The following is a 17,669-nucleotide window of genomic DNA, read 5'->3' on the forward strand; positions in this document are numbered from 1 at the left end:
GGCCGTTGGCGTTTAAAGTGCGTACACTAGCGTTATTTGTAGTATTTGAACGTCGATTGTTGTTGTTACTGTTGTTATTGCTGTTGTTTCTGTTTACGGGCCTGCTATTGTTATTTCGAAAATTACTATTATTTCGCGAGCCATAATTATTGTTGTTATTATGCCTATAATTGCTATTGTTGTTTCTGTTAAAATTGTTGTTGTACCTCGAAAAGTTGTTCCTATTATATTGATTTGACCTGAAGTTACCTCGAAAACTATTATTTTGCCTGTTATAACGTGATCTAAACGCTAGTACCTGCCTTTCACTTGTTTGGTTATTTTGTTCTACGATCATTTTCGCAACTACATCCTTAGAATCAGTAAACGTAGTTGACGCTAAAATTGATTTTACAAGATCTGAGCGAGTGTTAAGCCGACAAACGTTGACGGTTTGTTCGACTGCCATTTCGTGCGCTTTTTCCTGAGTCATTCCTTCTATACCTAATGATCGTTCTAAAGCATCGGAGAGTTCCTCAACACGTTTGGCGAATTCGGTATGATTATTATTAAAAACTTTTAACGATGCAATTTTTCCTGCAACAACTTTTGAGTTGTCAGGTTTTATTCTACCTTTTAATGCATCTTTTATTTGTTGAATTGTTGTTACTTCATTTGGAATTGCCTCACGCGCTTTCCCTTCTAACTTGGATTTTATAAACGAAATGAAAGTATTTGTCAAATTTTCTTCCATCAAATCTTCTATCAAAACTATTTTATCTATAAAGGATGCAAGTGAAAGCGGATCGCCGCTGTAGTTTTCTCTAATTATGGATGCACACATAGTAATAAAAGTTTTCTTTTGCTCTGAAGTCGCCATTGTTGGTTGTTCTTCGCTAATTGTGTCTAAATTATTATTGTGGAGTGTATTGGAAAATCCAGGGAAATCCTCAAGAAAAGATACGTGACTTTTTTTAATAATACTAGCTTTGTATGCTGAAGTTGTCGATGCGTCAGATAATTCTTCCTCAGTGTCAAAATCAGAACTCGATTCGCTTTCTTGTATTAATTCAGAAAGATCTTTGGGTATTTTTATATTGCAGTTAATTCTAGAAAAACATTTAGTGAGTTGTTCTCTGCACTTTGACAAACTTTCGATTATTGAACTAGGCTTATCTCGATTTTCAAAATATGAATTTACTTGTATTATTATTTGGTTATAGCTTTTAATTAAAGCATCTTCGTATTCTATTGATTTTTTCGCTGAGATAGATCGGTTATTTAAAACTCGTTTAGTAACTTTAGTGAAATTAGAGCGTAAATTTTTGAAATTGGAATCAAAATCTGACATTTGACAACTGACATCTGAAAACTTTATTACATTTATTGAAAATGTTTACCTCCGTGGCAGAAAAAAAATGTTTCATGAAAAAAAAAATTTTCGGAAAAATGTTAAGATTAACGCTGTAGGCACTGTTTATACAAAAATGAATTTAAAACTATTCATTCACTGTGTAATTGTGGTTTGTAATTTAAAAAGAAAAAAAAAATTTTTTGTGAAATCAGAGAATATTCGAAATATTCAAAATCGATGAGTTAATTAGTAAATGGTAAAGATTCGCATATTCAAAGGCACTGTATTTAAGACTTATTTTGTAAATGCAAGTGAATGTTGAAATATTTTAACCGCACTGTATTCGTTTAATAATGCCAAGAGAAAAGAAACTGTTGGAATATTTGAAAGACACTGTATATAATACACAGTTTGAAAAGAGTCGCAAATGTAAGATATGTTGAAATATTTGGAATACACTATATTCGTGTGATGCTTCGAAGGAATTGTTAACTATTTGAATGGCACTGTATTTGTTGCAAAAAAAAATGTGTAAATGTTTATGATATTCACTATGTTCAATTTCCGAAGAAATAATTGGAAAAAGGGAAATTAAGCTTTCACCGATAAAATAAATTTTCACCATTACCATTATGTGACTGTAACCTGTCTATATTGATATTTGAAGTCAATGAGAGATTTCAAAATTGATTAGCTTCGAATAATTATTGCAAACTTTTGGCGAAAAGGTTTGATATTTTTGGTATTATACATATAGAATTGATGTATAATTTGCGTTTCAAAAGGGTTTTAAAAAAATGTGTAAATTTGAAAAAATATTTTTCCGATTGTATTTATTACGAAGCAGTGTTCGCATTTAAAATAAAAAATTCAAGAAAGAATATAGTAATATATGCGTGATAATTTGCATGTGGTGGCCGTATATTTAAAATTATTTTTAATGTACATTCAAAAAGTTTTCGATATTTAAATGTTTATATTAAATATTTGGTTAAATTGTGAGAAGAAAAATGTGTTGCTACATGCGCAGTATACAAATGTTTAGAAACAAAGTGTCAATTTTTGTTGCTACATGCATAGTATACAAATGTTTAGAGAAAAGTACATATGTAAAAAGGCAAAAGTGTCAAGTTGATTTGCTACATGCATAGTATACAGGTATTGAAAAAGATTACATACAGAAGCAAAGTGTCTACTTATACACAGAAATTAAATATTAGATATGTACGTATGTTCTAATCTACTCTACTGTACCGCTTTTTGTCTTTTCTGCTTGCTGGTGTATGTGTTGTTGGTATTTTTCCGCTTCTTGCCGATGTAGATGTTGCCGTCCAAGTGATGCCGTCGCCGACTGGTTTTTTCTTCTTACTTTTGTTATGTATAGCATGATTTTACTGCTACTAACGGTACTGCGTATTAAAACGTAGCGGGTGGTTGTGCTTGTGTGTCAACGTTATGGTATGGTACAGCAGCTTCCAAAAACTTTTTACATATATGTATGTATGTACCACCACAATTCCACACGTAACTTTGGTTCAAGTTCAAATTAATTTTTAAATGTATGTATATACGAAGTTCTAAAAAGTATATTTTGCCATTTAGGATGTACCTTTTTCTTGTAGTTTATGAAATTTTATAAAAAAATTTTTTTTTGTAGTATTTGAAATTTTATGATTTTTTTTTTTTTTTTTTTTTTTTTTGTAGTTTTTGATATTTTAAATTTTTTTTTTGTAATTTTTGAAAATTTAAAATTTTTTTTTTTTTGGAGTTTTTGAAATTTTTAAAATTTTTTTGTAGTTTTTGAAATTTTTAAATTTTTTTGTAGTTTTTGGAATTTTTAGATTTTTTTTGTAGTTTTTGAAATTTACATATTTTTTCGTTTGTAGTTTTTTGAAATTTTGTAATTTTTTGAAATTTTTAATGTTTTTTTTTTGAAATTTTGTAATTTTTGTAGTTAGAGTTTGTAGTTTTAAATTATAGATTACTTCATGTAATTTTTTGAATTTGTTGCAATCAGCTTTGTGTAATTTATATCATTTTATGTAAAATTTTTTTTTGTATGTATGTATTTCTTTTTACTACAACCACCACCGCATCACAACCACCACGCACTCAGTTTTTAGCAAATTTGTAAATGTCTTTTAATTTTGTGCTGCAGGGAATTATTCCAGGTCCCCGGAGCCACCATTTTTCTGCAGGCATGGTCACGGTCGCCATGTGGCGAGACCGATTCCGGCGTGGCCAAAATGGTCTCCATGTGTCTCAGACAGTATAGAATCGTGCAGATTGATATGCAGGTATGCACTCGTTTGCATGCACGCACTGTATTTCACGACTGTTGAAATGTTTGATCACCGCAATTAAAATAAAACACTCGAACTTTTACAATAATGTTGGTTTTATTTGTGTCACACAAATTTATAGGTGAGCCGCTATATTTCTTATATTTTATGCGTACACGATATTACTTAGCGAAAATTTAGATGACTGCCCGAGTTGAATGCGCGTAAAAATCTGGCGTCATTCACTTTGACATTATGTGAGGTAACCCTCACTGTGAATGTTCCATACGTATTGCTTGACCTTATGGTCACGCAACACTTACCGTAGGGTTACCTTACACAGGGCTCCCGTAATGCTAAGCATCGATAGTCTGCATACCCCCTCTAATTTTTTGAGGTGTTGTTTTTTTGGTTGGCTTTCCACCAAACAAGAACTCCATAGTATAGTATAGGGCTTACAATCGCTGTAAAAACCCAATGAGAAAGAGAGGTCGATAGGCCCCACGTACACCCCAGCATTCTTTTACATGCATAGAGTGCCGTTGAGGCCTTCTTGACCCTCTCCTCCACGTTGAGCTTCCATTACAGCTTACTGTCTAGGATGATTCCTAGATATTTTGTGCAAGGTTTCTCCTGTAAGGTCACCTCCCTAACTTTGGCCTGGTCCAATTTGGGACCTTGTACCGCTTTGTAAACAAGACCATATCCGTCTTCTCCGCATTGACTTTCAACCCGACATTAGATGCCCAGTTATGAATATCCCGAAGCGCCCGATCCATCAAAGAAGTAATCGTTGGAAGGCACTTTCCACTTATAACAATTGCAACGTCATCTGCGTAAGCCGTAAGTTTTACGGGTCCCTCATCGAATTGCCTGAGCAGTTGGTTGATGACCAGCGTCCACAGCAGAGGTGATAGCGCCCCTCCCTGCGGCGTGCCCCTGTCCACTGATTTCGTGGCCTCGTACAATCCCCATTGTGATGTAATCTTTCTGCAATTTAACATGCAGCCGATCCATCTGATTAAGGCAGGATGCACTTTTATGTAATTAAGACCATTCATAATCGCCCATTTTGCAACATTATTGAAAGCCCGGCAATGTCCAAGAAGACTCCTAGAGTATACTCCTTATATTCCAGGGATTTCTTTGTGCTTATTACTACCCTATGCAATGCGGTGTCTACCGACTTGCCTTTGGTGTACGCATGCTGTGTTGTGGAGAGCAGCTTTTCATCCACGTTGGACTTTATGTACACATCTATCAGCCTCTCAAAGGTTTTGAGCAGAAATGATGTTAAGCTAATGGGTCTATAGTCTTTGGGATACACGTGACCGATCTTCCGCGCCTTTGGTAGAAAAGCTACACGAGCAGTTCTCCAAGAGTGCGGTACATGATTATGTCTTATGCACCCATCGAATATTATTTTAAGCGATTCCACGACCCCCTACTTGAGACTTGTAGCATGGCCGGGAATATACCATCTGGGCCCGGCGATTTAAATTTAGAAAACGTCTTCACTGCCCACTCGATCTTGGTATCGGTCACCAAGCCCCTCACTATCAGATCCGTGATCGAAGTGTGAGTGATGTCTGCTGGCTCTTCTAAACCGCCTCCCGATGGGAAATGTGTATCGAGAAGCACCTCAAGTGATTCCTCACTATTACATGACCATTCCCCGTTCTCTTTCTTTATTAGTCCCTGGACTATGTTTCCTTTGCTAGGACTTTTTTCAACCGTGCTGTTTCGCTGGAGCACTCTATGTCCGTACAGAAACTTTTCCATGAGTTTCTCTTCGCCCTGGTGATTTCACGTTTGTAGATTCTCTGTAGATCCCTGTACTCGTCCCGACACGCTTCGCTTTCCGAGGTCTTTGCGAGCTTAAACATTTCTTTTAGCTGTCTTCTTAGAAGACTCAGCTCATTGCTCCACCATGGCGGCTTTGCTTTTCGTCTGAATCTTCTTAGAGGGCAAGCTTTGTTATACGCAGTCATAAGCGTCCTAGTTAGGAATTCATTAGACTCCTCCAGTTCTTCCACATTGGCAACCTCTTTCGGTTGTCCCAGTTTCGTTTCTACCTGTTTCTGGAATTTAGTCCAGTTTGTTGACCTAGCGTTTCTAAAGGTTCGTCCCTTCTCTACCCTCTTTAGGGGGATGCTGAAGCTGATATATGCATGGTCGGAGAAGGATGGTCTATCAAGAACCATCCAATCATACCTTGATATATCACGCTCGGGGCTCAATGTAATATCCAGGACATTGCTGGATGTTGGACCAATGTATGTAGGGACATTTCCCCTGTTGGCTGCAAATTGGTTTGCAGGATGTAACAAAATAGAGATTCGCCTCTCTCGTTCGTATCTGCTCCTCCCCACGCAGTGTGGTGCGCATTTGCATCTGCGCCTATGACCAACCGCCCTTTGCGCCCTTCCTCCTGTACTAACCTTTTGCCCTGTAGCAGGACGCCAGGATAAATGCCTGCTTATTCTTTTGCTCAACGGCCACCGCTACGAGATCCTCAGTGGAGCAATTATGCAGCATATATGAATGCAGCTATTTCCTTACCATTACTACAGCTCGCACCCGTCCTCCCGTTTGCGCGTAGTAGGCGCCAAACCCGCGCGCGCTTAGTCCAGAAACCTTTCCCCCCCGATGAGAGCCACGGCTCCTGGATCAGCGCCACGTCAAACGAACCCTCCTCAAGGGTTAGGAGGAGTTCGCTCGTCGCCACTTTACTGTGTTGGAGGTTTATCTGTAGGACTCGCAGCACCATTGGGCTGCGTGTCCCCCTCCAGCACCTTCGTCTTGACGTCGTCGTCCTCCCCTTGCCCTTTTGGTTTAGAGTATTCGAGGCCCCCTTCAGCCTCTCGTGACTGTTGTGCCGGGTGTTCCTCTGTGCGAGTCACAGCACCATTTAGCGGCTGGTCCTCTTCTAGCACGTTCGTGGTGACGTCGGGGACCTCCACCTGTCTTTTTTCTCTTAGGCTTTTGAGGTCATTTTCGACTTCTCCCACCTCCAGCGTGTTAGGGTTTTTATCCTCGAGACTTCTTTTCCTGAGTCGCATGTAAATTTTGCCAGTGCCAAAGGACATTTTGCCAAGCTGCGTGTACAAAATATCCTCCGCCTGCTTGTTTATTTGGAAGATGTAGAACTAACCGTTAACGGTAGGCCGAGATACAGTAAGTACCTTCCAATCCTGTGTCGGTATGTTCGGATTCTGATTCTGCAGAAGTCGCAGTGTATCCTCCGACTTCATCACGCATGGTATCCATACCTTAACTTTTGGTACCGTGGGGATTTGCGCTTTATCCACCACCTCAAACCGCGCGTTCATGCCTTGCCTTTGGAGGTTTGGAACCACTTCCTCCAGCCACCGCAAGCTCGCGATGTTGTCGCACGCTATCATCTTCACATTATACCATCCCCCCGAATCAAAGGTTGGAAGGAGCTTACTTGGTTGTTCCCGCATCATCTTAAGCATTCAGCTAATAAGCTCCCTTTCCACAGATCTCCACCTTTCAGTAGTCATTCATCCGAAAGGACTGCTACGATCAACCAGCACCACAGTCAGTGACTGCTTTGCCACATCACTCATCTTCTCGGGAAAAGCAGGAGTCTTAATGTTATCTCCCTTTGGCACCTCCGAGAAAGCCGGAGTCTTAGCGTCATCTCCCTTTGGCTTATCTCCTACTTCCGTAGTTGGAACTTCCCTCTGACTCGCAGCTTTCGAGGTAGTTGCTACCTCGCTATTGGAGCCCATCTGTCTTACAGCTTTGGGCCTACTTGTCTTGTCTATGCGACTGCCCTGCCTCGCGGCTCTAGGACTGGGTCCTTTCTGCCTCTTGAAAGCAGGCGTATCGCCTTCCGCCGAACGTTGACTCTTCATTCTGCCATTCGACGCTTCTTCCTCCTCGTACCAGTTGCAGAACCGAGGGTTTCTCGCAGCAAACCTTTTGAACTGCCTTCGACCTACTTCTACCGCTTCATGGGCCTGTTCCAAGCGCTTCTCCACTTCTGTTGGGTCGACCACTGCTCCCAAGCGTTGTACAATTCTTAGTGTTGCACGGTACTGCGAGAGAGCTCTTTTACTTCCTCTGCTCCGTACCCTTCTTCTACTCCGTTTTCATTTGTGTGCTTCTCCAACACGGGGTTCATTGAATCAGCACTATTCTCGCTCTCCGAGTCCGAAGCATTGCTTAATTCGTATTTGTCGTCCTTGGATTGCGACTGTCCTCCTCTTTACGTCGTCCTTATTACAATCAGGTAATGAGTCGTTCATCTTGGTCGTACGACCACCTGCCCGACAAGGCGGGCTCAGCGGTCCAGTATTATATACGGGAAAAGAACCGTCCGCCACAGCAGCGCCCCTTACTGTGGTAAGGCCATAAATACTTCCCGAGGTGGCCCGGTATCGGGAAGGCTCCGTTCGAATACAGCCGAATTTATCCCCTGGCTGCAAATCGTCCAATAGGCACGGTCCGCGTAACACCCTGGATTAGGGGGTTGGCAGTTCTTGGTCACCGACATCCCGCCGCCCTCCTATGAGGAGAAATGGCGTAGATGTCAGTCCTAAACAGCTAGGCCTCATAGTCGGGCGCTATGGAGTTCCACTAAGCCCTAACACCAACGACAAGGTGCCTACCCTAGTGAGGGACGGACAAGGCCAATTCAACTTAGCTTGTAACCTGATCATTTCAGCATATTTATTAGTGGGTCTATCTCATCTCCTTTAAGGACTTACAATTTTCGAGAGTCGCACCAAATTTAATAGACCATTTAGTTTTCGAGAAAGCTATTACAATGACGAAAGTGCCCCGAAATATTCCCTAAATGATCTCGAATACACAACGATCCCGAAATTATTCTTAAAACATTTCTGTAATCCGGAAATACTTCAGAAGTATGCGAACATACAAACTTTTACTCTTTTACTTCCTCTGCTCCGTACCCTTCTCCACTCTTCTACTCCGTTTTCATTTGTGTGCTTCCCCAACACGGAGTTCATTGAATCAGCACTACTCTCGCTCCCCGAGTCCGACGCATCGCTTAATTCGTATTTGTCGTCCTTGGATTGCGACTCAGTCCTCCTCTTTACATCGTCCTTATTACAATCAGGTAATGAGTCGTTCATCTTGAGGCGGGCTCAGCGGTCCAGTATTATATACGGGAAAAGAACCGTCCGCCACAGCAGCGCCCCTTACTGTGGTAAGGCCATAAATACTTCCCGAGGTGGCCCGGTATCGGGAAGGCTCCGTTCGAATACAGCCGAATTTATCCCCTGGCTGCAAATCGTCCAATAGGCACGGTCCGCGTAACACCCTGGATTAGGGGGTTGGCAGTTCTTGGTCACCGACATCCCGCCGCCCTCGTATGAGGCGAAACGGAGTAGATGTCAGTCCTAAACAGCTCCGCCTCATAGTCGGGCGCTATGGAGTTCGGCTAATCCCTCACACCAACGACAAGGTGCCTACCCTAGTGAGGGACGGACAAGGCCAATTCAACTTAGCTTGTAACCTGATCATTTCAGTATATTTATTAGTGGGTCTATCTCATCTCCTTTAAGGACTTACAATTTTCGAGAGTCGCACCAAATTTAATAGACCATTTAGTTTTCGAGAAAGCTATTACAATGACGAAAGTGCCCCGAAATATTCCCTAAATGATCTCGAATACACAACGATCCCGAAATTATTCTTAAAACATTTCTGTAATCCGGAAATACTTCCGAAGTATCCGAACATACAAACTTTTACTTTTATAACATTAATAAGATTGCAAATAATATAGAGGAGCGCGTTCAGAGCCGCAGCTTAGCTACAGAAACTTAAAACCTTGAGGAACTAACTATAAGGTCAGGCATAAGGCGCATAAGGAGTGTTTTTGCGTTTTTTCTTAGTGTCATTTCAACATGTCTTATCTAACTAACACTGGCTTTTATTTGGAAATATTTTTTATTGCACAACACTGTATCTATGTGTCTTGAATTATCATATATATTATTTCTAATTGCTGTTTTTATGTAGGGGTCCCTTTTTCGCTGTTATTTGCAATCTAAATCTATAAATAAAGTTTTGGTTGTAAAGATGGAATTCGGGCTATTAGCGAGCTTTGGACAATTTTGGTCGTAGTGCTTTTGTTTAGCTATATTTTATTAAAATAACTAGAAGACCCGGCAGACGTTGTCCTGCCCTAAATTTGGCCAATCTGCATACATTTGATATCCATATTCTATACACACATTCTAGGGGTACCCAGGTCCCCGTTTTGGCCTATATCTCCAGACCCGAGTTACCCAGGGGTATGAAAATTACCCTCTACTAAAGCACTCATCAACAGCTTTCATTTGATATCGATATTCTATAAACACACTCTAGGGGTACCGGGGTCCACATTTTGGCCTATACCTCGAGACCCTGGTCACCCAGGGGTATGAAAATTACCCTCTACTACAGCACTCATCAACAGCTTTGATTTGATATCCATATTCTATACACACTCTAGGGGTACCCGGTTCCACGTTTTGGCCTATATCTCGAGACCCTAGTCACCCAGCGGTATGGAAATTACTCTCTACTAAAGCACTCATCAACAGCTTTCATTTGATATCCATATTCTATAAACACTCTAGGGGTACCCGGGTCCACGTTTTGGCCTATATCTCGAGACCCTAGTCACCCAGGGGTATGAAAATTACCCTCTACTAAAGCACTCATCAACAGCTTTCATTTGATATCCTTATTCTTTAAACACACTCTAGGGGTGTCCGGGTCCACGTTTTGGCTTATATCTCGAGACCCTAGTCACCCACGGGTATGAAAATTACTCTCTACTACCTATCCTATATTTCAAGTTAGACCAAACTACACACGGTGTTAATGATTGGGCTTTGGTTCTATAGGTGGATGCCTTTTCGAGATATCGCCATAAAGGTTGACCAGGGGTGACTCTAGAAAGTGTTTGTACGATATGGGTATCAAATGAAAGGTGTTTATGAGTATTTTCAAAGGGAGTGGGCCTTAGTTGTATAGGTGGACGCCTTTTCGAGATATCGCCATAAAGGTGGACCCAGGGTGACTCTAGAATATGTTTGTACGATATGGGTATCAAATGAAAGATGTTAATGAGTATTTTAAAAGGGAGTGGGTCTTAGTTCTATAGGTTCGAGATATCGCCATAAAGGTGGTCCAGAGGTGACTCTACAATGCGCGTGTACGATATGGGTATCAATTGAAAGGTGTTAATGACTATTTAAAACGTAGTGGGCCTTAGTTCTATAGGTGGACGCCTTTTCAAGATATCGCAATAAGGTTGGACCAGGGGTGAGTCTAGAATGTGTTTTTACGATATGGGTATCAAATTAAAGGTATTAATGAAGGTTTTAAAAGGGAGTGGCCCTTAGTTGTATATGTGAAGGCGTTTTCGAGATATTGACCAAAATTTGGACCAGGGTGACCCAGAACATCATCTGTCGGGTACCGCTAATTTATTTATATATGTCATACCACGAACAGTATTTCTGTCAAGATTCCAAGGGCTTTTGATTTCGCCCTCCAGAACTTTTTCATTTTCTTCTACTTAATATGGTAGGTGTCACACCCATTTTACAAAGTTTTTTCTAAAGTTATATTTTGCGTCAATAAACCAATCCAATTACCATGTTTCATCTCTTTTTTCATATTTGGTACAGAATTATGGCATTTTTTTTATTTTTCGTAATTTTCGATATCGAAAAAGTGGGCGTGGTCATAGTCGGATTTCCGAGTTGAGATAAGTACGTGAACTAAGTTTAGTAAAGATATATCGATTTTTGCTCAAGTTATCGTGTTAACGGCCGAGCGGAAGGACATACGGTCGACTGTGTATAAAAACTGGGCGTGGCTTCAACCGATTTCACCCATTTTCACAGAAAACAGATATCGTCATAGAATCTATGCACCTACCAAATTTCACAAGGATTGGTAAATTTTTGTTCGACTTATGGCCTAAAAAGTATTCTAGACGAATTAAATGAAAAATGGCGGAGCCACGCCCATTTTGAAATTTTCTTTTATTTTTGTATTTTGTTGCACCATATCATTACTGGAGTTGAATGTTGACATACATAATTTACTTATATACTGTAAAGATATTAAATTTTTTGTTAAAATTTGACTTTAAAAAAAAATTTTTTTAAAGTGGGCGTATTCGTCATCCAAATTTGCTAATTTTTTTTTAGCACACATATAGTAATAGGAGGAACGTGCCTGCCAAATTTCATCGTGATATCGTCAACTACTGCCAAATTACAGCTTGCAAAACTTTTAAATTACCTTCTTTTAAAAGTTGGCGGTGCCACGCCCATTGTCCAAAATTTTACTAATTTTTTATTTTGCGTCATAAGGTCAACGCAGCTACCAAGTTTCATCGCTATATCCGTTTTTGGTAATGAATTATCGCACTTTTTCTGTTTTTCGAAATTTTCGATATCGAAAAAGTGGGCGTGGTTGTAGTCCGATTTCGTTCATTTTAAATAGCGATCTGAGATGAGCGCCCAGGAACCTACATACCAAATTTCATCAAGATACCTCAAAATTTACTCAAGTTATCGTGTTTACGGACGGACGGACGGACGGACGGACGGACATGGCTAAATGAATTTCTTTTTTCGCCCAGATCATTTTGATATATAGAAGTCTATATCTATCTCGATTAGTTTATGCCGTTACGGATTACCGTTCTGCGAACAAAGTTAATATACTCTGTAAGCTCTGCTCAGCTGAGTATAAAAATAAACGATTGTGAGCACACAAAGAAATCTATTTGTACTATGGCACTATTGTGAATATTTGTACTGCATTACCGGCAGTTGCTACCATACGCTAGATGGCAGCGCAATCTGTAAGTTTAATTGATTGATAGAACAGCTGATTTTTGTTTATATTTGATTAGAGACTTTTATATTGGTACGCAAGATGTGCACGGTTCCGGCTCGTATAATATATTCCTCGTGTTCCAATGAAACATGAACCAGATACGGATAGAGATTTAACATGCAAATGCAACAACAATGTGAACCATATGGATCTCTATGCGTATCTGGTCCACGTTTCATTGGAACACGAGGATTGTGTTCATGTTAAGAATCAAGTGTTTCTTTAATAAAGAGAAATATTTTGTATTACCGAAAAGAATTGACTTAAAACCATACGCCATAACATCGGTAATCTCATATCGACGGCATCGACATCTTTTGAGAATCGATTAATTATGCGGCCCAATGGTGTAGTATCATAAAGTTCCATCGGCCAATGTAAAACTTGTGTTAATAATAATTCATGAATTTTCTTGGCACTGTAGATGCAGCCAATTGCCAATGTTGTTGAAGAAATTGCTTGCAATAATGCTGTAGAGATTTATGTGTGTTTTAATTAAATTTTTTTCAAGCCACGCAACCAAAAACTAATACCAATTAATTGACTAATAAATTTTAGTACATATATTAAGTTGACTTAAAACGAGTCGATTGCGTGTACTAATTTACAAAATTCAATCAAAATCTACTAGGAAATCGACTCTTTCAAATGCAACTTAGGTGCATATTCGGTGTGTGTCTGTGCAAAGGTTGAGTGTTGAAGCGGGTGTGCGCGTGCGTGTATAATATAAGCATTAAAATCCAGTTCCAGAAATAATCAACATATGTGATCCGATCTATGAAAAGGTGGCTTATGACTCAAAAAAGAAATTGCGAGAAACAGCTGCTAAAGATAAACAATGCATTTCTTCAGTTTCTTAGTAATTTTTCTTTTGCATTATGAACAGGCATTGCCAAAAGCCAAAGCACAAAACAGTTTCTGACCTATATTTGGCTCCATTGCCATCAAAAAAAATGCTATCAAAAAAATCTGAGGATACTTCACCAGCCACCAAAGTGGCATCGAAGAAACCAAAGGCTTCATAGTCTTTCATTTGTGCTCTTCTTTCTCTACATTTTTAGTACATACACTTCAAAGCACAAGTCAACCCGACGGAATGCAGGAGCAGTGGGAGCATAATTCAAGAAAAAAATTTGTTACCGGCGACCACGGAAAAACATCTGGTACGTTGAAGAATGCAGTTTTACGACCGAAAAAAGGACGCTGCCTACAGGTCTATGTTAAAACCGAACGCGACAAGAAGAATGTGTGAACGATCCCGCGAGTCGAAAAGAGAAGTGAGACCCCTGTAATAGAAAAAAAGCAGAGGATTGAGTGCGAGGAGCTTGAGCTGCTAGCCACCAGGAATAACGCCGGAAAATTTTACCAAAAATTTCGGCGACAGACAGAAGGTTTTAAGCCCGGGGAAAATTGCTGTAAAAACGAAAACGGCGAGTGCTTAGATTATGGACGGAACAATTCGCTGTGAAACACCGAGAGAAGATGATGACCCAGGCCCGCAATCGATGATGATAGAATAAATGCTCTCCCAGCCGAATATGACGCAGTCAGAATAGCAATAACCAGATAAAAAAGTAACAAGGCTCCGGTCGATGATGGATTGCCTGCGGAGCTATTCAAACGTGGCGGCAATGCACGCACATGCATCAACTTTTTTTTGCAGAATATGGTTGTTGTTGTTGTTGTAGCAGTGCTTCGCCCCATCCAATAGATGCGACCGATTACAAATTGTCATCAATATCCTCTAACGGGAGTGCAAGGAAACTTGCTGTTTCAACAGGGCTGGACCATAATGAGAGGGGCGTTAGAGGTGTTGGTTCCACAATACAGTTGAAGAGATGGTTGGTATCATATGGGGACACATTACAAGCAGGACACATGTTTTGTATGTCGGGGTTGATTCTGGATAGGTAAGAGTTTAACCTGTTACAGTATCCAGATCGAAGTTGAGCTAGAGTGACTCGCGTTTCCCTAGGGAGTGTGCGTTTCCCTAGGGAGTGTGCGTTCCTCTTCTGCAAGTTTAGGGTACCATTTCACACCACTTAATTTAACTTGCAGAATATGGTCGGACGAGTGCATGTCTGATGATTGGAGTCCAAGTGTTCTTTGCTTAGTCTATAAGAAGGGGGACCAGAAATAATGTTTAAGGAAAATGGGTTTCTTTCAATTGTATAATAAACTTTTTATAAATAAATTTTTTTCTTGATCAACGTATGAAAACGAAATGTTTTCCTTATAGTGGTGACGTTTTGCAGAATACTTTATTATATCTATGTCGTCTGCTACATGAAATGATATGTGGATTACTTGATAACAAACGATTTTTTTTTAATTACCGAAAAAAATTGACTTAAAGCCGTAGTCCATAATTGTGGTAAAGTTATATCGACAGCGTCGACATCTTTTGAGAATCGATTAATTATGCGCCCTAATGGTGTGATGTCATATAGTTCCATGGGCCAACGTAAAACGTTTAATAGTAATGCTTCATGAAGTTTCTTTGTACAGATTATGCAACCAACTGCCAATGTCATTGAACAGATTGCTTTCGATGCAGCTGTAGAGATTTTCATTGTTTATGTACATTTTTTAATTGAATTTGTTGTACGGTCTTAAAAATTAGTTTTTGAACTACGCAACCAATAACCGATACCAAATGATTTTGACGAATTAACGGAATATATGCGGTGTGTGTGTTAAAAGTGTAGATTATGTAAACGTCACAAAGTTATGTGCTGAAGCGGGATTCGTGTGTATGGAATATCGTTGTATACATCGACTACCGAAGTTACCCTGCAGCTCCACCAACTGGGAGCCTTTGTTAAAATTCCGGTATTTTTTTTTTTACATAAGAACTACCAATTTTTGAAATTTAGAAAAACTTTTGAATAACGCCCTTTTTCAGAATTTTTTTCAAACAAGCCCTATCTCAGAATTCGTTTGAAGAACGCCATATCTCAGAATATGTTTCAAGAACGCCCTATCCGAGCTCGAATTCAATACATTTTTACATAAGCTGGGGCGTTTTTGAAAAAAATTCTGAGATAGGGCGTTATCGAATCCAGGTAGGGTGATAATCCACTCAGCAGTCGATATAAAGAACTAAGATATAAATCGTTTTGTTTTGCGAATTTTGCGTCATAACTTGACAAATTTAAGAGAGACAACCCAGTTTCGGCATTGTACCATCTTCAGTGCCATTTTTCATTCTGATCCGTTTTTATTGTTTGCCTTGTGGTATGTGTATGTCTATGTGCCTTAAAAAGGTACATATCCACTGAAAGAAAAATACTGGTAAAATCAACCGAAATACGGGTCAATTCATCCGAAATTTCTGTCAATTTTTATCCATCGCAACAAGATGTCGAATCAACTGCGCACAAATCGTTGATTCGTAATTGACCGTTTTAGTAGTCAAATGAACAAAAAAAGTTGTTTCGCCAGCTTTGTATGAAAGTACCTATGTTGCCATATAAATAAATAAATGTAAGGCGCGATAACCTCCCAAGAGATTTTAGGCCGAACTTCTCTTCCAATTTGCACCGTGCTCGTTTTTAATTTTTCTTACAAATTGGCGGGACGGGACCTACTTGTTTTCTGCCGAGTCCGAACGGCATCTGCAAGGCATGTGAGTTTTCACTGAGAGCATTTCATGACAGAAATACACTCGGAGTGCTTGCCGAACACTGCCGAGGGGCGACTCCGCTTAGAAAATTTTTCTTCTAATTGAAAACGCTTGTTTCTAAAATTTTGATGATGCTTTTCCCGGGGTGTGAACCCAGGGTCTTCGGTGTGGTGGGCAGAGCACGCCACCATCACACCACGGCGGCCGCCATATAAATACGTAAATATGTGAATACATAAATACGCATGCTTGCTACATATACATAAATATGAATATAGAAATGAAAATAGTAGTCACAAAACTGATTCTCAATTCTTTCAGTTGCAGTTCAGCTCATTCTCAATTTATTCTCTCGCATGTAGTTGCCACACTTGATTGTTTCGAACAAAACTTGTAGTATAAATGTTTGACGTAACATTTTGAAAAGAGAACTTGTAAGTTATAGAAAAGTAAACAATCAAATCGCAGGAAGGTAATTCACCACAGGAGTAACTTTACATGTTATTCGGCAAGTTTAATTTTCGTAACGTAATTTAAGTTGAAACGATTCCAAATCATTTTGTCGGAAACATCAACATTAAAAAATTATGTTTTTTCATTATCTTATTAGATTCGTTCGCGTGAGCGAAAATTCATAAAAACTTGAACAAAATGTTACTAACTTTGGAAAAATCCTGTTCGTTCAAGCAAAACTTTTGCAACAAGAGGGCGCAATTTTGCATTTCGCTTGGACGAGAAGTTGCAAAATTGTACCCGACAAATAGGTGTTCCGGTATCTCATAATTTTTTGCACATAAAATTCAAAAAAGGGGTTTTCGTTTTGTATTGATAACTGAAAAACTAGTTTTTTATTGTTTTCCCATTTTGTGTGTTTTTTTCGACTGGATGGTTTTCTTATTTTGGTGTTTTTTTTTTTTTAACAAGTGGCACCATCGTCATAAGTACAAAGTAGAGAGCGCAGTGAGCGCAAAATTCTCTTCGAAATTTTCTCATGTATTGACAGTTGATTGCCGTTGAAATTACCTGTAAGATCAGTTGTGTTAACAGAAAAATCAGTTAGATTGATTAGGAATCTGTCAGTTTTACAAAATTTTGTTAACTTAAGAGCGACAATTTCTCTTCTGTTGAAATGACTAAACTAATTTGCTCGCTTGACAAAGAAGTCGGTCGAATTAACCATAATTCTATCAATTTCACTGAATCTCCGTTAAGTCAAGAACAACAGAACCGATTTGTTGATTTTACTAGCACCATTTCTTTCAGTGTATAATGTTTAGGTACCGGCATTTCTATTGTTTTCATGTACAGGTAAAATTCAGTAATTCTAGTCGTTCGACTTATTTTGTGTGTTCATTGCTGTAGTTCGTTAATTGTTGCGTATTTTATTGTTGTACCTGCTTTATTGTTATGTTTTTTGTCAACCAGGTTAGAATGTTTCGTCAGGGATAGTCTTTGCTTCCTCGTTTTTCTGCTAAATGGTAAGTCTGAGTTTGTGTTGGTTCTTAGTTTTTACCCTTAG

General features: G+C 39.3%; 1 protein-coding gene across 17 annotated transcripts in view; it reads right to left on the minus strand.

The window, feature by feature from the left end:
* MRP (Multidrug-Resistance like Protein 1) overlaps positions 1–17,669 on the minus strand; it is a 134,702-nt gene that overhangs the window by 38,732 nt on the left and 78,301 nt on the right. For 3 of the 17 annotated variants that reach the window (XM_067767997.1, XM_067768004.1, XM_067768010.1), the window contains exon 13: positions 14,862–15,082. The exons of 12 other annotated variants lie outside the window; for them this stretch is intronic. In XM_067767997.1, coding sequence (XP_067624098.1) covers positions 14,862–15,082 — 221 coding nt within the window. Of the gene's footprint in view, positions 1–12,774; positions 12,996–14,861; positions 15,083–17,669 lie in introns of all 17 variants that reach the window. 2 more of the 17 variants (XM_067767998.1, XM_067768007.1) reach the window with 1 other exon arrangement.

The sequence above is a fragment of the Eurosta solidaginis genome, chromosome 2 (genome assembly GCF_040869045.1).
Source record: "Eurosta solidaginis isolate ZX-2024a chromosome 2, ASM4086904v1, whole genome shotgun sequence".
Taxonomy (NCBI): domain Eukaryota; kingdom Metazoa; phylum Arthropoda; class Insecta; order Diptera; family Tephritidae; genus Eurosta; species Eurosta solidaginis.